Below are 25,342 nucleotides of genomic sequence, written 5' to 3'. Positions count from 1 at the left end.
CATTGAAGAATAGAGAAATTCATATTTTTTAAAATATTTATTAAATTCTCAGACCATGGAAATGAATTGTGTAATGAAGAGAAAATGTGAAGTCCGTGAAATCCAAAGTGATAATAAAAAAGGCAGGTAGTTCGAGACAAAGGGGCTATCCCCCCTCCGCTGTCCACTAACCTCACCCCTACCTGGCAGCGGAGGTTGGCACCCTCTTGAAATGCAAATGGCGCCCCCGCTCCCCATCCCTATTTAATAGGGTTGGGGAGCCTAACACAAGACGTTGTGCATGGTGGGGGCTGAATCATTCATTGCCACTGGGCAAGACTTCCACCCATAATCGGACGTTGTATCCAGAGCATGCACCAGGCACTTTATCAATAAGACCACCACTATTTCCATCAGCTATGTGACCTAATGTTTCCATAGCTTCTCTGCTTAATGAACTTGCATAGTGCGTACTCCTGATGAGCCTGTTGTGAAGAAAAATGCGTAGCATACTTTTTGTGAGTTTAGTATATTTTGCACATCTATTGTGGGTCCAACACCCCGTGGAACATTACTGGGGGGAGTTTTTTATGGAGTGTGGTCACTTGGTGATCCCTGACTCATACAATATAGATCTACCAGTGTTATTTATTCAGCACATCTATTACTTTGCAACAATATGATTTTGGTATACCATATATAGTATTGTTACCTTGGTATAACTTGCTACATCATTAAATGCTGAATAACAGGTATATAAAAAACCCATGGTGACCGGCCTTCTGGGGTATACCATTCAATTTTCTATATCCAGCGTACCTTTGTTGCAATTGTTTTCTCACCAGCTGTATACATGCCGTACATTTTGTATAGTGGCATGATTTTGGTGCTGAATTTTAGTCTGTTTGGAACATTGTCCAGAATCAGTGTTTGGCTATTTAGCATCCCCGTATAACATGATGACAAGTTTTCTTTACTTTCCCTGATGTGTCATCCTAATAGGGTCTCATAGGGACCTTCGGGGAGCGGGGGCATCATTTCCGTTTCAAGAGGGTACCAACCTCCACTGACAGGTAGGGGTGAGGTTAGTGGACAGTATAGGGTGTTAGCCCCTTTGTCTCCCAATTACCTGCCTTTTTTATTATCACTTTGGCTATGGTCACATTTTGAGGGGGATTTTTGTATTTCTGTATATCTTTAAATTGATACCAATAAATAGTGATTTTATGTGTATGATCTGTGAACATATCAGTGTTTCTCTAACGGCTCCTGGATGGGTCCTGGCATTGTTGAGTCTTCTTTCTTGGGAGGTGAGAACAATATCACATGAACATGGATTCTAGCTGTGTAAGTGATACCCATGTGATCACTGGGTTTGGCTTAATTTTTTTCAATGCATTGTTCATTTTAAATGAAGTTTCCTACATCATCATATTCCTAAGAAGTAGCCTTAGGCTGGGGTCTCATTGGCCTATGTTGTCTCATATGAGGGAATCGGGGCCGATTATGCTAATGACACTTGGCTCAAACTCTGTCAGAGTCTGATCCGAGTGTCAGTGCTCTGTGCTCCAACCCTCTTGCATGAGAGAATCAAAGCAAAGGTGCAGAGGAGACTGAGAAAGTAATTTCTCCATCTCCTCCATTTTCAGCATCCACGGTAATCTGACTGCACTCAGATACCATCCAAGTGCAGTCCAGTGTGGCTCACACACCCATAGATTGCATGAGTGCCTGTGATCCGATTCTCGGAGGCCGATTCGGCTGAGAAAATCGCAGATCTGAGTTGCCCCATAGAATAACACTGGTCCGAGTGCTATCCAACAAAATATCACATAGCGCTTGGCGGTGTTATACTCTCATATAAGCGAGTCCTTAAACTGTAAATTATTTATGGTAAATCCAGAGAGTTAAATTCCCCTAATTATAATGACGATCTGTATCTCTTGAATGTAAATGGCGTTTCTGCAACAGGAAAAATCTGGGCATTCATATGACCTCATCACAAATCAAAAGTAATTGCACAAGTGTCTCGTGCAACTTACAGTGGATTGAAAAAGTATTCATATCCTTTGAAGTTTTTCTTGCATTTTTTTTTCACTTTACACCCACAAAGTTAAATGTATTTTATTGTGATTTTATGTGATATACCAACACAAAGTAGTGAGTATTTGTGAAGTGTAGAGGAAATGATTCATGGGTTTTCTAATTATTTTAAAACTATAAATCTGAAAATTGTGATGTGCATTTGTATCTAGCCCCCTGTAGTTTCATACCCCTAAATAGTGACCAGTTGCCTCCAGAGTCACATAATTACTAAATTGAGTCCAACTACAGTTAGGTCCATGTATAATTTTGGTTCTAGACATTACCACAATGAATTTTAAACAAAACAATTCAGATGCAGTTGAAGTTCAGACTTTCAGCTTTCATTTGAGGGTATCCACATTATAATTGGATGAAGGGTTTAGGAGTTTCAGCTCCTTAACATGTGCCACCCTGTTTTTAAAGGGACCAAAAGTAATTGGACAATTCACTCCAAGACTATTTAATGGACAGGTGTGGGCAATCCCTTCGTTATGTCATTCTCAATTAAGCAGATAAAAGGCCTGGAGTTGATTTGAGGTGTGGTGCTTGCATTTGGAAGGTTTTGCTGTGAAGGAAACATGCGGTCAAAGGAGCTCTCCATGCAGGTGAAACAAGCCATCCTTAAGCTGCAAAGACAGAAAAAACCCATCCGAGAAATTGCTACAACATTAGGAGTGGATGTACCAAAAGAAAGAAAGCACTGGTGAAGTCATCAATGCAAAAAGACCTGGGCGCCCACGGAAGACAACAGTGGTGGATGATCGCAGAATAATCTCCATATGGTGAAGAGAAACCCCTTCACAACAGCCAACCAAGTGAACAACACTCTCCAGGAGGTAGGCGTATCAATATCCAAATCTACCATAAAGAGAAGACTGCATGAAAGTAAATACAGAGGGTTCACTGCACGGTGCAAGCCACTCATAAGCATCAAAAGGCTAGACTGGACTTTGCTAAAAAAACATCTAAAAAAGCCAGCACAGTTCTGGAAGAACATTCTTTGGACAGACGAAACCAAGATCAACTTCTACCAGAATGATGGAAAGCGAAAAGTATGGCGAAGGCGTGGTACAGCTCATGATCCAAAGCATACCACACCATGTGTAAAACACGGCGGAGGCAGTGTGATGGCTTGGGCATGCATGGCTGCCAGTGACACTGGGTCAGTAGTGTGTTTATTGATGATGTGACACAGGACAGAAGCAGCCGAATGAATTCTGAGGTATTCAGAGCCATACTGTGTGCTCAGATCCAGCCAAATGCAGCCAAACTGATTGGTCGTCGTTTCATACTACAGATGGACAATGACCTAAAACATAAAGCCAAAGCAGCCCAGGAGTTTATTAAAGCAAAGAAGTGGAATATTCTTGAATGGCCAAGTCAGTCACCTGATCTCAACCCAATTGAGCATGCATTTCACTTGTTAAAGACTAAACTTCAGACAGAAAAGCCCACAAACAAACAGCAACTGAAAACCACCACAGTGAAGGCCTGGCAGAGCATCAAAAAGGAGGAAACACAGCGTCTGGTGATGTCCATGAGTTCAAGACTTCAAGTCATTGCCAACAAAGGGTTTTCAACCAAGTACTAGAAATGAACATTTTATTTACAATTATTTAATCTGTCTAATTACTTTTGGTCCCTTTAAAAACAGGGTGGCACATGTTAAGGAGCTGAAACTCCTAAACCCTTCATTCAATTTTAATGTGGATACCCTCAAATGAAAGCTGAAAGTCTGAACTTCAACTGCATCTGAATTGTTTTGTTTAAAATTCATTGTGGTAATGTCTAGAACCAAAATTAGAAAAATGTTGTCACTGTCCAAATATATATGAACCTAACTGTATGTTAAATTTGGTCTCTGTATCACTACAGCTGGTCTGTGAAGCCCTCCGAGGTTTGATTGAGACCATTAGGGTTTCTACCAAGACATGGCCATCCACCTAAACTGACATGCCAAGCAAGAATTAGAGAAGCAACTGAAAGGTCCATGGTCACGCTGGAGGAGCTGCAGAGATCCACAGCTCAGGTTGGAGTGTCTGGACAGGATAACTATTAGTCGTGTTCCCCACAAATCTGAACTTTATGGTAGAATGGCAAAAAGAAAACCAGTTTTGAAAGTAAACCATTATCATTTGCTGTTTGTAAAAAGCCATGTAGGGGACACAGCTAGCATGTGCAAGAAGGTGCTCTGGGCACATGAGACCAAAGTACCGTATACAGTATACTCGAGTGTAAGCCGAGATTTTTTAGCCCATTTTTTGGGGGCTGAAAGTCCCCCTCTCGGCTTACACTCGAGTCATTTACGAGGGTCAGCGGGGGTGTCAGACCATACTCACCCCCTCCTGGTGCACGGTCTCCGCAGCCCCTCTTCTCCTATGGTCTCGGTGCCCCAGCTCTTCCTGCGTTCAACGGTCACGTGGTACCACTCATTAAAGTCATGAATATGCGCATATTCATGAGTCTAATGAGCGGTACCACGTGGCCGCTGAAACCTGGAAGACCTGCAGCGCCGAAACCATAGGAGAAGAGGGGCTGCAGAGACTGTGCGCCAGGAAGGGGTGAGTATGACGGGGGGAGCCATATTCACTTGTCCCCGTTCCATCGCCGTCCACCGCTCTGTCTCCCGGGTCCTCTGGCTGTGACGTTCAGCAGAGGGCGCGATAACGTAGTCAGTGCGCGCCCTCTTCTGAACGTTACTGCAGAGACATGGGAGACACAGCAGTGGACGGCGATGGAGCGGGGTAAATATCTCCAGTGCCGGGGGCCTGAGCAAGCAGCGACACCGGCACCTGGCCCCCAGCGACGTGATGTGATTATGTCATTTTTTTGTTTTAATTGCAGCAGCGGCAGCAACAATATATGGGGGTATTTATCTGTGGAGTATCTTCTTGGGCCAGCATTAACCCTTGTGCAGCATTTTATGGGGGGTAGATATATAAGGAGCATCTTCTTGGGCCACCACTAACCCTTGTGCAGCATTTTATGGGGGGTATATATCTATGGCGCATCTTTTTGGACCACCATTAACCCCTGTGCAGCATCACCCTCGGCTTATCATAGAATCATAGAATCGTAGAGTTGGAAGGGACCTCCTGGGCCATCTGGTCCAACCCCCTGCTCAAAGCAGGATTCGCTAAATCATCCCAGTCAGATGTCTGTCCAGCCTCTGTTTGAAGACTTCTATTGAAGGAGAACTCACCACTTCTCGTGGCAGCCTGTTCCACTCATTGATCACTCTAACTGTCAAAAAGTTTTTTCTAATATCTAATCTGTGTCTCCTCCCATTCAGTTTCATCCCATTGCTTCTAGTCTTTCCTTGTGCAAATGAGAATAAAGTTGATCCTTCTACAATGTGACAGCCCTTTAGATATTTGTAGACAGCTATTAAGTCTCCTCTCAGTCTTCTCTTTTGCAAACTAAACAATCTCAAATCCTGCAATCTTTCCTCATAAGACAGGGTTTGAAGACCGGTCACCATTCTGGTTGCTCTTTTCTGAACTTGCTTCAGTTTGTTGATGTGTTTTTTTTTTTAAAATGTGGTGCCCAAAACTGGACACAATATTCCAGATGAGGTCTGACCAAAGAGGAGTAGAGGGAGATACTCGAGTCAATAAGTTTTCCCAGTTTTTTTAGGCAAAATTAGGGGGGCCTCGGCTTATTCTCAGGTCGGCTTATATTCGAGTATATATGGTAGATCTTTTTGGTCTAAATGCAAAATGCTGTGTGTGTGGGGGAAAACAAACTCTGAAAAAAAGACATCCCCACCGTCAAACATGGTGGCAGCATCATGGTGTTAGATGATTCAAAAGACTTAAGACTGGGGCATAGGTTCACCTTCCAGCAGGACTATGACCCTAAATATACTGCCCAAGCTACAATGAAATGGTTTGGATCAAAGCATATTCATGTGTGTGAATGACCCAGTCACAGTCCAGACCTAAGTCCCATGGAGAATCTGAGGCAAGACTTAAATTGCTGTAGACAGACACTCTCAATCCAATCTTTCTGAGAGAGAACTAGTTTGCAAAGGAAAATGGGCAAAAATTTCAGCCTCTAGATGTGCAAAGCTGCTACACATACCCCAAAAGACTTGCAGACGTAATTGCAGCTAAGGTTGGTCCAATAAAGTATTGACTCGGGGGAGGGGGATTGGACAGAAGGGGAGACTGAATACAAATGCATGTCACTATTTTCATATATATATTTTTCTAATATTTAGAAAGCCATGTATCATTTCATTTACTCTTCACAAATATTTGCTACTTTGTGTTGGTTTATCACATAAAATCCCAATAAAATACATTTGAGTTTGTGGGTTCAACATGCAAAAACGTGGAAAAGTTCACTGGATATAAATACTTTTTTCAACGCAATCTGTTTATACTGGTTCTGCACAGAAATATTGAGGGTTACCCACTATTCAAAGCATGCCACTAGTTTTAGGTAACATTTCAGAATAAGAGGGGACGGGGGTTAGGGGTTTTGCTTTCAGGGCTGCTGAGTCTAAGAACTGCAATGACCATCCTTAATCTGAAAAGTGTTGTCTCTCATAAGACAGACTTGAATTGATAATATTATAGGTCTCCTGCCTCTGAAGAGGACTTTTCACCAAATGGTACATGCTGACCTGGATACATGATGTTGTAGAGGCGGCACAGCCAGGTTGTTTCTACTATGTCAACTCTCCATTGGGGAGATATTAGCAATCAATTATTTGACACCTAATGAATCAACTTTAGTTAAAGAGTAACCGTCATTTTTATTTCATAATTCAATGACACATGAAATAAGCACATTTGTAATACATCTTATCCGAGAAATCTGCTTCTTCTATGCCAGAATTGATTAGTCATTATGAAAATTCTCACTTCTGAGGTACAGGAAAATATACCTTTGTACGGTGTTAGCCAGTAGATAAAAAATATTAACATTTGAGAGTCCTCAGTGGTTTATACCTTTTTAAAGGAAACCTGTCACTAGAAAAAATGCTATTAACCTGCAGATATGGGGTAATCGGCAGGTTAATAACCTGCCCGGTGACAGCACTTAGACGAACGCTGCGAGGAGAAAAGTAAATGTATTCATTCCAGCAGCGTTTGGGTCTCAGTCATGGGGGCGGTGCCAGCGCTAGTTCATTCACCGCTCGGTGGCCAAAACCGCTTCCCCGGCCCTGACTGACAGTCGGTCCTAATGCACAGCCAGTGTCAGTCAGGGCCAAGGCTGAAACGCTGCCCTAGGGAATAAAGTTAATTTTCTCCCCACAGCATTCAGGTGAGTGTGAGTGCCGGGCAGGTTAGTAACATGATTAACCCCATATCTGCAGGTAAATAGCGTTGTTTTTTTTTCTGGTGACAGGTTCCCTTTAATGGCTAATTGAAAAGATGGTAATAATGGCAAGGTTTCGAGAGTCAACACCAAATCTGAAGTCTCATATTTATGCACAACAGGACATTATGTCACGGCCACTCATGAACAGTATATGGACATTTCATATTATAAATATTTGTCTCAGAAAAGTAGAAAATGATCTTGCTCAATGTCACAGGGTTAAAAAAAAGACTGTTTGTACCTTCAATATGGACTAGAATGAATGCAGAGACATCTGTGTACATGGGCTGAATACTAACTAACTTTAGTAGTTACAGAGGGTTGTATCACATTTAGGAAGTAGGCTAAAGGTTTGGAGACATCCAGCCCCAAGTCACAAGTACCTAGTTAATGATTTGCAGCTTCGCCTGTGCTTTGGTGCAGTTGATGCATTGCCGAGTTCTTGGAATTCTGCACAAAAATCTATATTAAATGGGTATTCTCAAGTTGTCTCTTGAGCTCCTCAGCGCTATCCAGTCTCCTTAGGCTATGTGCACACGCTGCAGATCCGCTGCGGTTTTGGCCACAGCAGTTCTGCAGACAGTGTACAGTAGCATGTTATCCTATGGGATTTACAATCTGCTGTGCACATGCTGCGGATTTTTAACTGCCGAAAAGCTGCAGTTTTGAATCCGCAGAAAGAAATGACATGTCCCTTCTTTTCTGCGGATTCTGCTGCGGTTTACCATCTCCTCCATTGTAGAGGTGATTAACCGCAGGGGAAACCGCAGGTCATTTTAGCTGCGGTTTTACCTGCGGTTCTGCAGATATAAATCCGCAGACCAGTTTCTAGCAGGGCAGGCACTCCTCCTTGAGTGGCAGTTATGGTGAAGAGTAATACTGTAATATTAGTAGAACTGTAAAGCTGAGTACAAGTTCTTCTATAACACATGCAGCTATCAGTGGTTTGTTCTTGGTCTACACTTACAGTGGGTACGGAAAGTATTCAGACCCCTTTAAATTTTTCACTCCAGCCATTTGGTAAATTCAAAAAAGTTCAATTTTTTTTCTCATTAATGTACACTCTGCACCCCATCTTGAGTGAAAAAACAGAAATATAGAAATTTTTGCAAATTTATTAAAAAAGAAAAAACAAAATATCACATGTTCACAAGTATTCAGACCCTTTGCTCAGTATTGAGTAGAAGCACCTTTTGAGCTAGTACAGCTTTGAGTCTTCATGGGAATGATGTCACAAGTTTTTCACATCTGGATTTGGGGATCATCTGCCATTTTTCCTTGCAGATCCTCTTGAGTTCCATCAGGTTGGATGGTGAACGTTGGTGGACATTTCAGGTATCATTTTCAGGTATCTCCAGAGATGCTTAATTGGGTTTAGGTCAGGACTCTGGCAGGGCCAGTCAAGAATGGTCACAGAGTTGTTCTAAATCCACTTCTTTTGTTCTTTTAGCTGTGTGCTTAGGGTCATTGTCTTCTTGGAAGGTGAACCTTCGGCCAAGTCTGAGGTCCCAGAGCACTCTGGAAGAGATTTTCATGCATGATATCTCTGTAGTTGACTGCATTCATGTTACCTTCAATGGCAACCAGTCATCCTGTCCATGCAGCTGAAAAACACCCCACACAGTGATCTTGGGGTTCTTCTTTACCTCTCTCACCAAGGCTCTTCTCCCATGATTTATCAGTTTGGCTAGACGGCTAGGTCTAGGGAGACTTCTGGTGGTCCCAAACTTCTTCCATTTAAGGATTATGGAGGCCACCGTGCTCTTAGGAACCTTGAGTACTGCAGAAATTCTTTTGTAACCTTGGCCAGATGTGTGCCTTGCCACAATTCTGTCTCTGAGCTCCTAGGCCAGTTCCTTTGACCCCATGATTCTCATTTGGTCTGACATGCACTGTGAGCTGTGAGGTCTTATATAGACAGGTGTGTGCCTTTACAAATCAAGTTCTATCAGTTTAATTAAACACAGCTGGACTCCAATGAATGAGTAGAACCATCTCAAGGAGGATCACAAGGAAATGGACAGCATGGGACTTTAATATGAGAGTGTGAGCAAAGGGTCTGAATATTTATGCCCATGTAATATTTCAGTTTTTCTCTTTTAATAAATTTACAAAAATTTCTGTTTTTTTCAGTCAAGATGGGGTGCAGAGTGTAATTAACACAGAGGGGACAGAGCCTCGTGTGGTGATGTGTTGGGACGGAGCCTCATGTGGTGATGTGTTGGGACATTAATGAGAAAAAAATGAACTTTTTTGAATTTACCCAATGGCTGCATTGAAACAAACAGTGAAAAATTTAAAGAGGACTTAATACTGTCCGTACCCACTATATATCACTGTATTTACATATGTAGATAACAGTGCAGTTAAACAAGCACATAGCTCGAGACATTGAGAGCAGTGATGCACCATGCTGGGATTGCGATTCTACAATTGACTGAGAAGAGCAAGATTCTTAACAGCAGCTCCGTTAGGAGCAGAGGAGGATGGAGGTGAGCAGCTAACTACTGTATTTACTGTAAATCCATGAGTTGGATAGATCTGACCGTAATATAAAAAGTTAATTTGCAACCTGACAGCTGATACATACTGCCGGTCGGTCACGCAGCATGTATCACACTGACTGTATGATTTCCTCCAGATCTGTTTCACTCTGAAATTCATACTTAGTTGCTGAGGACTTAGGGGCAGGGGTGGATTAAGGGTAGTCAGGGCCCCGGGCTGTTCAGACTCTGTGGGCCCCCCGATCATGTGACGGGGTCGGGAAGTCACTAGTTTTCATGACGCAAACGGTGCGTCAAGGGGTGGGAAGGGGTTAAATACTGAGGTAAAAAAAACTCTGCAAATACGCAATGTGTGCACGAGGCCTCACAAATACTGAGGTAAAAAACACCAAATGCTCAGTGTGTCCATGAGGTCTTACAAATACTGAGTGGAAAAACTCAACAAATACTCAGCGTGTGCACAAGGCCTTATAAACACTGAGGTAAAACCTCACCAAATACTCAGCATGTGCACGAGGCCTTATAAATACTGAGCTAAAACCTCACCAAATACTCAGCATGTGCACGAGGCCTTATAAATACTTTGGTAAAAACTCACCAAATACTCAGCGCGTGCACGAGGCCTTACAAAAACTGGAAGGCTTCCACCCAACCTCTAGTCCTGACTCACCTGTACCTAACATCGAAACCAGCTCATAGTCTGCAACCACCTGCTGACCTGGACCCATGACCTGTCAGACAAGTTACTTCACATGAGTCACACAGAGGCTTCTGCTTCATGAACTTCCCCAGATAGAAGAAGCAGCCTCCAATGTGCAGCCTGTGGCCGGATACACAGGAAGAGACTCTCCTCGTCACAGGCTGTGCCCAACATGGCAGCAGAGAGGTTAGCACCACAGACAAGTCGCCGTCTCCTCACACACTGGACACGACGCTGCATCTGGCGACAAACAAGCGCACAATGCGCAATGTTAGTCATGTCCCAGATGTTCAGCGTGTGGAGGACCAAGGGGGGACAAAAAAGACCCCAGGATTGGAACAAGAGCATGGGAAAGTGGATGGCGGTCGGAGGGGCAGGGTTTATATAGGGATCGGAGTAAGCGTAATACAACTCAGGTTGTATAACTTTCAACTGGTCAAAACATTTCTCTCAGTAGGCCAAGAAAGAAATGTGGCAGGAATAAAGTACACCTCATAGTAACTTATGTGTGAGGCAGAGGCGACAAGACCCGCCATCTCGTGCCCACCTTACTAGAGGTGCCCACATATAACAAAGTTGATGGAAACAGATGACAGCCACTATGATGATTGGTTACCGGGCGCCCAACCACACCCATTTCACAACTAGTCACACCCATGTCCATGCCCCAACCACACCCATTTAGCACTGCTGATCACACTGACTGGTACTGAGGGCACAGTGGCTGGCATTATGGGCACAGTGGATGGTACTGTGGGCACATTGACTGGTACTGAGGAAAAGAAAGAAACAACAGAGAGAGAGAAAAAAGAAAAAGAGAAAAAAAATGGAGAGAGAAAGAAGAAAGAGAGAAAAGAAAAAAGAACAGAGAGCAAGAAAGAGGGGACAGACAAAAAGAACAGAGAGAGAAAAAAGAAAGAGAAGAAAGAAAGAACAGAGAGGGAGAGAGAAAGAAAGAGCAGAGAGAGAAAAAAAGAAAGGGGAAAGAAAGAACAGCGAGGGAGAGAGAAAGAAAGAGGGGAAAGAAGGAACAAAGAGAGAAAGGTGAAAGAAGAAAGAGAGAAAAAAGAAAGAAATGGGAAAGAAAGAACAGAAAGGGAGAGAGAAACAAAGAGGGGAAAGAAAGAACAGAAAGTGAAAGAAAGACAAGGAAAGAGGGGAAAGAATGATTCTATAAAGATACTATACCAGCCCGGCTCACATTGTAGTGCCCACCTGAGCCTCCTGGTGCAGGACATATTATGATCCACTCACATGGCCGACATCCCCGAGTCCAAGGTGATCCCGCTGTCGGAGGAGGATATGGTGATGATCTGAAGCATTCCCTGAAGTGCCTCCATGGTTTCATAACAATCTCCTCTGGTCAGCTTCCAGCACGTCACTTCCGATGGAATGTCACATGCGAGTTTTCTAGAGTTCCTCGGGGCTCCGCCGTATACTCCTGTGTCCGCGGGAAAAGTAAGCTCCCGGTCGGGGCAGTCACTCAAAATCTGGGACGGTTAGGAGGTATGAATGCTCCCCATCATACACCTTGTACACGCATGGCTCCGCACACCTCATTCACACACTGTTTTGCTTTGTATGCCTCGTACACATGCGGCTCTGCTCCGTACACCGTATACACACGCGGCCACGCTCTGTACACCTTGTACACACATGGCTCTGCTCTGTAAACCTTATACACATGTGGCTTTGCTCCATACACCTCGTACACGCGTCTCTGCTCCGTAAACACATGGCTCAGCTTTGTACACTTTCTACACACAGGGCTCTGTTCCGTACACCTCGTACATATGCGCCTCCGCTCCGTACACACACGCGACTTCGCTCCGTACCCCTCGTACACACATGCGGCTCCGCTCCGTACACCTCGAACACACACGGCTCCGCTCCATACACCTCGTAACACACATGGCTCCGCTCCGTACACCTCGCACACGCGCAGCCCCGCTCCGTACACCTTGCACACGTGCAGCTCAGCTCTGTACACACAAGGCTCCATTCCGTACACCTCGTACACACACGCGGCTTCGCTCCGTACACACATGCGGCTCCCCTCCGTACACCTCGTACACACACGCGGCTCTGCTCCGTACACCTCGCACACGTGCTGCTCTGCTCTGTGCACACAGTGCTCCGTTCTGTACACCTCGTACACACACGCGGCTTCGCTCCGTACACCTCGTACACACACGCGGGTTAGCTCCGTACACACATGCGGCTCCGCTCCGTACACCTCCACACGTGCAGCTCAGCTCTGTACACAGGGCTCCGTTCCGTACACCTCGTACACACATGCGGCTTCACTCCGTACACACATGCAGCTCCACTCCGTATACCTCGTACACACACGCGGCTCCACTCCGTACACCTCACACACGCACAGCTCAGCTCTGTACACGCAGGGCTCTGCTCCGTACAACTCGTAAGCCTCGCGTGCACGGCTCCGCTCCGTACACCTCGTACACACACGGCTCCGCTCCACACACCTCGTACACACACGGCTCCGCTCTGTATACCTCGTACACACGCTGCTCCGCTCTGTACACCTCGCACATTCGCGGCTCCACTCTGTACACCTCGCACATTCGCAGCTCCACTCCGTACACCTCGTGCACACACGGCTCCACTCCATACACCTCGCACATTCGCAGCTCTGCTCCGTACACCTCGCACACACACGCAGCTACATCCATCCTGTAAACCCCTCCTGACCCCACACATACTTCCCTCATCCAGCACCATTACAACGAGTACAGCAGAGTCCCGCATGCAATACATTGATGGCTGTGTGCACAGGACCTGTCATGAGGTCACAGGAGGGGAGGAGTCAGGGGTCACATGATCAGGGGCCTCTGACTAAAACCCCTGATCATGTAACCCCTGACTCCTCCCCTCCTGTGACCTCATCACAGGTCCTGTGCGCACAGAGCAGGGATTTATCAGTGAGGGGCTGGCGCTGCGGTGGCCGGTGGGTCTGAGAGGGGCAGGAAAGAGTCAGTACATGGGGGGGGTGGCGCTATGGTGGCGGATTATAATGGGGCAATCTTCCCTGGGCTGCTGGGCCCCCCCACACCACTGGGCCCTGGGCTACCGCCCAGATTGACCTCATTATAATCCGCCACTGCTTAGGGGTCATGGTGAATGGAAGGTCCTTGAAAGGATTTTAGGGATCTATACTTTTAGTTGAAGGACTGTTAAGTTAGCAGTCACTAAAATATTACCTGTGAAACAGAAAGACAGCAAGAGCTAAGGGAGAAAAATAAGTGGTTCAGGAATTTGTGTGTATATATAAAGAATAATAAAATACTGATAGGGGCTTGTTATAAGTCTCCAAATATAATGGAAGTGGCAGAAAATATCCTCAGAAAGGAGATAGATGATGGAGCAAATCAGGTTAAATCAGTTATTATGGGGGACTTAAACTACTTTGATATAAATTGGGAAGCAGAAACCTGCAGGTCCAGCAAATGATATAGATTCTTGACAATAATAGATCATGTGCATAATATACACCTATGGAAATATAGAAGCTAGTAATAAGAGGAAAACAATATGGCTAAAGAGAGCTGTAAGGGGGCAGTAAATGACAGAAAGAAAGCATTTAGATAAGTAAAAAAGATGGTAGTGATGGAGCATCAAATAATTCTAGAGACAAAAATAAATTGTGTATAAAAAAAACAAGGCTGCAAAGAAAGTAAAAATAATTTGGGGCCCCCTCAAAAATAATCTGGGTGACATGGTGGAAGAGTATGAGGGAAAGACCATCTTCTAAATGTCTTTTTCTCTACTGTATTTCCACAAGAAAATTCCATGACAGATGAAATGATCAAGGATACCATGAATTCCCCATTAATGTAAAGCGCCATGGAATAAATGGCGCTATATAAATGCTTAATAATAATAAATCAATTATCATCTTGTTAACCCAACAGGAAGTATGGTATTGTTTAAAAAACACTAAAGTAGACAAATCACCAGGCACAACCAACTACTAATTATTTCTGATAGTCAAGGATTTCATCTGTACTACAGGATTGGCGCATAGCAAATTTGGTACCAATATTCAAAAAGGGTAAAAGAAAATTAAACCTTAAAACTATAGGCCTGTAAGTTTAACCTCTACTATAGGCAAAATCTTTAAGTGTTTGCTAAGAGATGCTATCCTGGAGTATCTCATTAAAATAACCTCATAAACCAGCATCACCATGGGTTTATGAGGGAATGGGTTCTGTCAAACTAATCCCATAAGTTAGGACCAAGTTAAAGCTGTTAATGTTGTCTAGCTGAGAGTTTTCAAAGGCATGTGATACAATGCCACATAAAATCCTGGTATATCAACTGAGAATAATGGAAATGGGGAAAAATGTGTAATTGGGTTAACAACTGGTTAAGTGATATAAAATAGAGGATGGTTACTATTGGAACACACCCTGATTGGGTCACATTTAACAGTGCAGTACCTAAAGGTCAGTATTGGGACCTCTTCTTCTTTTTAACATTTATTAATGGCCTTGTAGAGGGCATACAGGGAAAAATGTCAGTATTCACAGATGATACTAAACTGACCAACACCAGAGGAGGATAATTTAATATTACAAAGGGATTTATGCATTTATTCTGAGTGAATGACCTGGGAAATGCCATTGAAATTTAATGTAGATATATGTAAAGTTACACACTAGGTCCAATTAAATAAAATGTATAATTATGTAGTAAATGGTAAAACCTGCACTGAAAAAGACTTGGGTGTACTGGTGGACAGTAAACTCAACTTTAGTGACCACTACCCCAGGCAAGCATATGTAATCATGAAATGCATTAGTGGAGGCATAAATGCTAGCTAATGACAAAAACATAACTTTCAATGTTATTACAAGTCCCTTGAGAAAGCGTGCTTGTTGACACGCGAAACGCGTGTCGCGCTATCCCCCACCTGGCCCAGGGTCCACTCTGCCTCTGCAGTTACTTTTGGTAAGACATTGCCTCCGCATATGTTCTACATCTGACCGCCACAAATGCTCTTTACACCAGCGGTTTGGGGTGTCATTAGCTGGATACATAGTGGTATAACTTGCTCTGGCTATATACCTTTTATATTTTGTCTGCTCTGTACCGCATGCATTTATGCGCACCTATGTGCTGTTAGGCAGTGTGTTCACCCTGTGTTTTGCTGCTCTCACCCTGCGGTGTTGTCTTATTATTATTCTGTCCATTACTATGCTTGTTATTGTATTTATATATTTTTATTGATTAAAATAAAGATGAATTTTTATTCTATTCACCTGTTTACTCCGGTTCCTCCATGCATGCAATGTTATTACAATGTAAAAATATAGGAAAGGACAGTACAGAGATTTTTGTACAGACAGGACCATAACAATGACAAGAGGGCATCCTCTATGTCTAGTGTAAAGAAGATTTAATTATCATCATATATGACAATTCTTTATATTAAGAACACTGAGATTATGGAACTCTGTACCACATGAAGTTGTAATGACTGATGTACTGAAAAAGTACATGGAGGGCTGGAAGCCTTTTCACGATCAGTAGAATATTAAGCGTTCTGGGTACTAAATTCTGTGATTGGACATTGATCTTGATTCAGGGAACTTGTCTGATTGCCACATGTGCAGTCATGAATTAATTTTTCGCTTACTATGGGGCAATTAGCTTCCTCATGAGATTTTTGCTTTCCCCTGGATCAATATGTTTGGTATAGGTTAAACTCGGTGGACTTATGTCTCATTTCAATTTTAAAACTTTTAAATATATTTTCTATTGTGGCAAATTTAATTAAAATGTGTTGAAATTTGTGTGGGATGGAAAAGCAGTGCATTCTTACAAATGTGTTGGTAGTGTGCTTTGGGGTAGTGTGGTGCCACCTACAGGTCATTTTTCCTTACTGCAGGTTTATGAAAATTAATTGATAGGTATATTTTTGAGTAAAATGTAAATTGCTCTTTTATTCTATAAACTACTGACAACATGTCTCCAAATTTCCAAGCACTAAATTTTGTATTTATTTTCAGAAAATGAGAAATGGTCAAAATAACAAAAAAAAATGCAGTGCTTGCAGACCTCAAATAATGCCAAGAAAACAAGTTCATAATCATTTAGAAACAACAATACTAATGTTCTAACTCAGGAACAGTTCAGAAATCAATTATTTTGTGGAATAACCATGATTTTTAATCACAGCTTTCATGCATCTTGGCATGCTTTCCACCAGTCTTTCACGCTGCTTTTGGGTGACCTTATGCCACTCCTGGTACAATACTTTAAGCAGTTCTTCTTTGATGGCTTATGACTATCCATCTTCCACTTATAATAATAATCTTTTTATATAGCGCTAACAAATTCCGCAGCACTTTACAGTTTGCAAACATTATCATCGCTGTCCCCAATGGGGCTCACAATCTAAATTCCCTATCAGTATGTCTTTGGAATGTGGGTGGAAACCGGAGTGCCCGGAGGAAACCCACGCAAACACGTGGAGAACATATAAACTCTTTGCAGATGTTGTTCCTCTTGATTACATTCCCGAGGTTTTCAGTGGGGTTCAGGTCTGGAGATTGGGCTGGCTATGACAGGAATTTGATGTGGTGGTCCTTCATTCACACATTGATTGACCTAGCTGTGTGGCATGGCGCATTGTGCTGCTGGAAAAAACAGCCTTGCTGAAGCATCAATAGATCATCACCAATCCTCCACCAAATTTCACAGTGGGTGCAAGACACTGTGGCTTATACGCCTCTCCAGGTCTCCATCTAACCATTAGACGACCAGGTGTTGGGTAAAGCTGAAAATTACATCAGAGAAGATTACATTACTCCAGTTCTCTATGGTACAATCCTTATGGTCTTTGGCAAACTTCTGTCTGGCTCTCCTTTGCTTCTCATTGATAAAAAGGCTTTTTTCTAGCTTTACATGACTTGAGCCCTGCCTCTAGAAGCCTGTTAAGAACTGTTCTTGCCATGCACTTCACCCTAGCTGTCATTTGCCATTCCTTTTGTAGGTCACTTGATGTCATCCTGCAGTTGCTGAGTGACATTCAAATAAGATGACGGTCATCCCGGTCAGTGGGAAGTCGTTTTTGCCCTCTGCCAGTCTGTAGCTTTGTTGTTCTCAGTGTCTGCTGCTTAACCTTGTTGTTCTCAGTGTCTGCTGCTTAACCTTGTTGTAATGGGCTGCCATCTTAGAATTTTTTTTTTTTATAAATCCTTTTTATTGAATTTTTCTAAACATAGAAAATACAAAAGTCAAACATTAGTGGTACATCTCAAAGTAGCTTTACATATACCAGCTTGTTATGGACATTACAGAACCACTGATAGAATTGGTCAAATATCACAATAATGTAACTCCCACCTCTTCCCTCTAATTTATTCAAGTGATGCTTTCTGAATCAGAAGTGAACATTACACACCACAAAGTGGTTCTCCCTCTACTTTCCTGCCCCCTGGTTCTTGACCGGGAATCTGCTCTTAACCTCAAGCCTCCCAGCGTGCCCTGCAGGTCCTCTAGGTTGTACCAGGATGTGTTACGGAACGGTGAAACCAGGTCATGAATATCATCTCTGGAGAGTTGTTGTAAAATTAAATCTTTCCATTTTGTGAAAAATTTCGTCATCTTAGTGTCTTTGTCGCTCTCTGCTTCTATTTTCTCTAGTATCATTACCCTCTTTAGTTCCATCAGCAGCTGACCGAGACCCGGTGTGTTCCCATCCAGCCATTGCCTTAAAATAAGTCGTTTGTACAAGATTGCAACTGTATGCAATAGCTGAGTGTTTGACTTGATCAACCTTAAATCAGTGCTCTTATGGAAAATCCATATCATTTTGTCTAGTGGAAGGTGTATGTTCATCAAACCACCCACCCAGTTTTTTACCTACTCCCACTGAGTGTGTATGAGACTGCATTCCCATATACTGTGGAACATGTCTGTCCTGGAGGTATCACATTTTGGACATGCCTGTTGCCTTTCCTTGTGAGCTTGTGTAACTGGTAGATTGAAACCCAATATGGCTCTGTGCATCATTCGGAAGTGAGTATGCCACCATATTTCATTACTTATGTTTACGCAACTCATTCCTCCCAGACAACATCTTAGAAATTTTAAGGATGGAGGCAACATGACGCTCACTGTATCCCTATGCTAGTAAAGCCAGAATTGAGCCCTTCTTTTCCTCACTCAAGACTTTTCTTTTCAATTTCTTTGGCATGGTTAAAAATTATTTTTTCATTCCTACTACTTTTGGGATATTACTAGCACTTGTTTTGCCATCCAGCTTGTCCTATTGCGAGCAGATTGTGAACACCACAGCAGCGTTTTTTATACTTTCTTTCATTAAATAAGATTTGGTTCAGGTGATCACCTAATCAGAAGCACATTAAGTAGAATGAGGTGTACTCTGGTTGCAATTCCACTGACACTGGAATGGAATGGCTGTCAGACATGGAGAGAAGCTGATTTTTATAAAACTGCAGTGGTCTCTTAGTTTTTGCCAGAGCTGTATATGTGGAAAGGAGACGGTTCATAGTCTATTGTCCTTAAAGGGCTTTGACTGCACGGGCAATGTCCCGCACATAATTATATTTGTCAAAAATTCGTAAACATCGCTCCATACGTATACTCCTTGGAGTTTTTTGTAATGAAATTGACTGTTTCTGTAGACGATGTACTTGACTGGGTGGCAGTATATTTCATTAATCTGTTTTATGTCTTTCCAGGTCATTTCCATGGTGATGGTGGCTGTTGGAGTCTATGCACGGCTAGTGAAACATGCTGGTAAGCTTGTTATGTGCTCTGCCTAGCTTACAAACATAATGTGAAGAATAAAACACACATACTCTGGGAGATTGGAAACTAGCTAAAAACTATTAGGCACTACTGAGGTAAGATTAAGGCTATGTGCACACGTTGCGGATCGGGCTGCAGATTTTTCCACGTGGATTTGGCAAAATCCGCACGTCAAAAGACCTGCGGTTTATCTGCGGATTAGCCTGCGGTTCACAACTCTACAATGTTGAAGGTGTGAAACCGCTGCAGATTCCGCACAAACAATCGACATGCTGCGGATTGTAATCCGCAGCAAATCCGCGCGGAAAAATCCACAGCATGTGCACAACGTTTTTGTTTTTCATAGAATATAATGGTACTGTACATCCGCAGGGCCAAATCCGCTGTGGATCCGCAGCAGAATCCGCTGCATGTGCACATACCCGTATTGTGCCCCACATGGCTACATGAAAGAGTGGCTAGCTGTTGGAGCTAAACCAGCAATAAAAGGGAGAGAATCCAGTTAGGCTGGCCATACACATGACTTAGAGAATGAGAGGTCGGCCTACAGATGTCTATCCGGACTTCCCTATTCACATGAATACACGGCACAACTGAATATTCATGTGTTCTGAATGGAGAGACGAGAGCGCTGTCTCTGGTGGATTATCTCTTCTGAAAATGAAAGGGTTGGGCATATAAATTTCACCTGCCTGACCTTTACCTTGCCCAACATCATGCATTGAGGGACAGTCAGGAGGCCCATCAGATGGTTGGCTGGTCCCTCTGACGTTGTCAGGTACAGACTACTTTAATACAACAAATTCAATGTGTCTAAAGGTTCAATGATTGTTAGACACTTAAAAACATATGCATCAAATTAGTCTACTGTGATATTCCCTCTAGACAAGAAACGATTCCAACTCAAAGTATGCAATAAAAAAGTACATTTTATTAATCAATTATAAAAACAATTATGAATTAGGGTTAAAAAAAGACAGGGCTAAGAAACCTCCAAAAAGAGGAGGGAAAGACACAGCATGATGTTAGTATGTCGGGACCAAAAAATGTACAGTATATACCGTGTATCTCGAAAATGCTTAACAAGCACTCTGTTGCACCATATAACTCCACCAATAAAATAACAATATGTTATAAGTAATTGATGGTTCAGGTAGCAAGTGGACTTGAACCGTAGCAGGGTATACCAAGTGCAGGTGAATTGGACAAGCAAGTGCATACTGTATATACTCTTATCGCCGCAAGAAGTGTTCCTAAGATGATTAAAAAAGGTCTCCTAATTAGACCAACCCTTGCTGCAGTTTCCTTGTATATGGGTGAAATTGCTCATGTAATATAGTAAGGCTATGTGCCCATGTTGCTGAAATGCTGCGGAATTGTCCGTAGCATTTCCACATCTCCCCGCTGCGGGTAAAACGCATGCTGAATTCGCATGCGTTTTCCCGAAAAACACAAGCGTTTTGCAAGCATTTTTAGCTTGCAGAATGCTGGCGCTTTTGCAAGCGATTTGAAGCATCGCTTGGAAAAGTGATTGACAGGTTGGTCACACTTCTCAAGCATAGTGCTTGACAAGTGTGACCAACTTTTTACAATAGTAAAAGATAGAATGTTAAAAATAATATAAAAAATAGAGATATACTTACCCTCCATTGGCCCACGGAATCCTCAGCGGCGATCCCGGTCCTCATCGGCGCTGGTGGCAACTTCTGTTCCCACGGATGCATTGCGCAAATGACCTTTGATGATGTAGCCATCACGCAAGACCGCTACGTCATCAGAGGTCATTCGCGCAATGCATCTGTGGGAACAGAAGTTGCTGGCAGCACCGATGAGGGCCGGGAGGACTCTGGGGGCCGTCAGAAGGTAGGTATATCCCTATTTTTTATTTTAATTTTTTTTTTACAGTAATATGGTACCCAGGGTCTGGAGGAGAGTCTCCTCTCCTCCAGACCCTGGGTACCATCTGCACATGAAGGCTATGCCCACCATGCGTAAAGTGAGCGCTTAAATGCAGTCCTATGGCGGCGGAATCGACGCGATTCCGCAGAATTAATGGATATGCTGCAAATTTTACCACTATGCGATTCCGCAGCGGAAAAATCCCTAGCATTGGCACAGCAACTGCGGAATCCCATAGGATTGAATGGGAATGTGTTTTGTTACATTTTAAGCATTTTCGCAGCGGCAAATACGCGGCGGAAACACTTAAAAAACGCAAAGTGGGCACACAGCCTAAAGGTTGTGGTAACTTTTTTTTTCTTCAATAGCCGTTTAAGAGCTGAACCGTGTAGCTGATTAGGCTTGGCAAGGGGTGATGTGGCAGAGCAGTGCTTCCCCCACACCCAACGGGCGCCGTTTCGCTGCTCTCTTCTTCGTCGAAGCCCAAACTTAGTATTGGAACCCTGCAGAGACCTAAGTGTCAAGGTGGTCATGCAGGAACCTGATTTATTTTTATACTATCTAGCTGGTCAACTGTGTTATTCAGTATGGGCAATACTGGAAGGGTCCTATAAACCACCATAAGGCTTATTGCTTGCGCATAGTTTTGGTGATACAGATTTGGAAGGAAAGAAAACGTATTTTGAAATTCACTGATCAAGTAGGTGAGACTCAGCCATGGGATAATCCCGTGTTTCCACACCTGAAAATATTACAAGATCCAATATTCTGGAAAAATTATGGCATAACAAAACTTGATAAGGTTTTCGAAAATTAAACTTTATTATCATACGATCAGATTCATACAAAATTATTATTATTTATTTATATAGCACCATTAATTCCATGGTGCTGTACATAAGACAAAATATGGTGTTCCTCACAGGGACTTTTATAGATACCTGCAAATGAGACATGCTATGACGCACCAGGTTCCACATCTTAGGACGCAAATATCGAGATTCCCTCTAATAGGTACTACCCAGGGCCCATGGGTGTGACCTCAACACTTTACACCTTTTTACTGAACTCCGAATTTGCATCTCTTCAACTTCCGGTGGAGGACAAATGGCAACAACTTTGGAGACCCACACGGTGGTATCGCCAGCCGCGGATAACAAATGAATACAATTATATATCTTTCACCAGTGTTACCTAACCCCATATAAATTATACAGATTTGTCAGATTAGCTTCTGATGGGTGTCACAGGTTCAGCAAATTGGAAGCAGATTTTTGGCATCTTAGTTGGACCTGCACGGTGGTGAGGAGATGCTGGAATGAAGTGGTCTCCACATTGTTGAGAATAAGGTGGGACACCGATTTGATTTTGTGCCAGAGCTCTGTATGTTGGGAATTGTGGATGAGGAAACTTGGCCACACTACGATAGATATCTTCTCCGTGAGACTTTATTCCTTGCCAGGAAGGCAATAGCACTGAGCTGGATGGGGGAAGGGCACCTACTGCCAATCAGTGGGGGAAACTTGTGACTGATATAATTCCATATGAAAACATATAGTGTTTCCTGTTATTGTATGTAATGTTTATTCTGAAGTATTTTTCAATAACAAGAGTTTTAAAAAATAATGTATTGATGTTCCTATGCTAATACTGTGCTTGTAACTCCTCTACAGAGGCTGCTATGGCATGTCTTGCTGTGGACCCTGCTTTACTCCTTATAGCGGTTGGCGTTCTTATGTTCCTTATTACATTTTGTGGATGCATTGGGTCTCTACGGGAAAACATCTGCCTTTTGCAAACGGTGAGTTACACTGACCAAGAATTTCATTTTAAAATGCACAGCCTATCAAAGAAGCAATCACCGTTCTGTAGGCCACAGACTTGTGTGGTGTATTGCTTTTCTTTCTTTGTTTTTCCTTGTTTATTGTCAACATCTGATCGTTCTATAAGCAGTGTTTTTAAAGGGACTTTCCTGAGGTTGCAAGTTATTCCCTACCTATAGAATGGCAAATAACGTACTGTATGGAGGGTGTGATCGCTGCAATCCCAACATTCCTGAAAATAGTGACAAGTTACTATGCACCAGGATCTTTTATCCTGTTTATAAATTCCAATTATATTAAATTAATAGTATCACCTATATTATATTTAAAGGGGTTGTTCACTACTCGGATAAGCCTTTCTCAATCCCTACGTTTCCGACCAGTAAAATAATAACTCTTATCTTTACCTCCAGTGTCAGCCAGGGCTGTGGAGTCGGTAAGCCATACCTGTGACTCCAGCTCCTCAATTTGCATGACACTGACTCCGACTCCACCAAAATGGGCTCCGACTCCACAGCCCTGGTGTCAGCACTGTCCCTGGGGCCAAGTAGCACTGGCTTCACTGTACTGTCCTACAGACAAATCTGAGAAGTGAGAGAGTAGCCATAGCTACTAGCTAGCTAATAGTGTTTTTTTCAGGTGTCAGGTTCCCTTTAAGGTAAGTACTGTATTTTGATGTCACTAAATAAAGTTACACAATAGTAATGGACCTCTGGTGACAAACCCCGATACTATACAGGCATAGCTAAGTTTAACTTAAAACAGATAACGCCCATCCTGACATCATTCAATATCTTGTGCAATGTTGAATTATCTTAATCTTCACAACTTTTCTCACTCATTAAGATGGGGCGTTATTTGTCATGGTAAACTTTTCTACATCTCTATGCAAAATACATTCAACAGATATCAAGATCATAATAATACTGTAGATATTCTTATTATGCAGACAGCCACCCTCACCTGAATCACGTTTCGCTTCATCTGGGGGAGGCTGCACTGATATACTTATCTACCTTACAATCCATCCGTACAGTATTCTCATTATGCACGTAACCTATAGTCTCTCTTTATTCTCAGCTAAACTTTTTTTTTTCAGATATTACTTTGTGTATTGGACATATATTTTATCTTCATATTATATGTTTCTAACTTGACCAATTGGGGACCCGGCAGCATGTTTACTCCTTAGGTAAAATTGCTATTCTGATATTCCCTCATACCCTTTGCTCAAGCACTTTATCTTTTCTGCTAGCACACTGTGCCTATAAGCTTGCAGTCTAGCATCTTACTATTTGTGCATACTATACTAACACACTGATGTGTTTTTACTCCTCTATTTTTGCTTACAATTGGTATATGTATCTATCATGTGCTATTCTATATCTAAGGTGCTGCTATGACATTTGTACTGCATTTTAATTTCGCTTTTTGTAGATTTAATCTTTTCTGGGCATTTTTGCAATATAACCTCTTTCTATGAGTTTATACTTTCTATGAGTTTTGTATACTCCTTTCCTTGTAACATGCAACTATCGCCTGATTCAGCTGCTTATTATTATATTTTTTTAAAATATCCCTGAAAAAATTCTGTATTTTATACAATTATGTTTCCGTTAATGGTCTTTTTTGCACTTTTTTATATATGATCCTTGAACAAAAAAAAGCATGGTTTTATTATTGTAAGTTTTGCGTTCATCCTTTTTTTCTATTTTGATTGCTACTTAAAGATTTTATACTTTGCTTAGTTCCTTTGATTGGTGACTTCTATGGAAGAGGATTGAGTGCATGCTCCATGGCCTGTGCAAAGGTCATTAGGCAAGGAGGGGTTGCTGGCCAAGATGAAAATCAAAGCAAAACTAGTTTTCAGCATTTGTTTTGGATGAAGATAAAAAATCTGGAAAATTAGAAATTAATACCAATTTTTTTAAGAATAGCTTAAATAACAAAATAAAAGCTGGAGTTAAACAATAAATTACAGACATTCTGGGATAATGATTTGCTTTACTTGGAGATTATTCAACCAAGATCTACCTATATCATAACAACATAGGGGATCACAGAGAGAACAAAACATCATCTCCTGACTGCTAAAGATAGCACCGCCACAGTAGAAGAATTGTTTACTCCAACCCCCTTTTCAACAGCTTAGTCCATTTGTCCCAGCCTCTTGATCAGCCGAGATCATCTATTTCTTCAGTTGCTCTGCAAAAATA

The 25,342-nt window shown here is 42.5% G+C and overlaps 1 protein-coding gene across 2 annotated transcripts in view; it reads left to right on the top strand.

Annotated features, from left to right (window-relative positions):
* Positions 1-25,342, top strand: part of TSPAN33 (tetraspanin 33) — a 63,072-nt gene that overhangs the window by 4,263 nt on the left and 33,467 nt on the right. For both annotated transcript variants that reach the window (XM_073579206.1, XM_073579205.1), the window contains exons 2-3: positions 19,335-19,392; positions 22,977-23,104. In XM_073579206.1, the coding sequence (XP_073435307.1) occupies positions 19,335-19,392; positions 22,977-23,104 (186 nt within the window). The remainder of the gene's footprint in view (positions 1-19,334; positions 19,393-22,976; positions 23,105-25,342) is intronic.

Source organism: Dendrobates tinctorius, unplaced genomic scaffold (assembly GCF_039654945.1).
Source record: "Dendrobates tinctorius isolate UK_male_01 unplaced genomic scaffold, ASM3965494v1 ptg000062l, whole genome shotgun sequence".
Taxonomy (NCBI): domain Eukaryota; kingdom Metazoa; phylum Chordata; class Amphibia; order Anura; family Dendrobatidae; genus Dendrobates; species Dendrobates tinctorius.
This window is presented reverse-complemented; position numbering and strand designations above follow the sequence as displayed.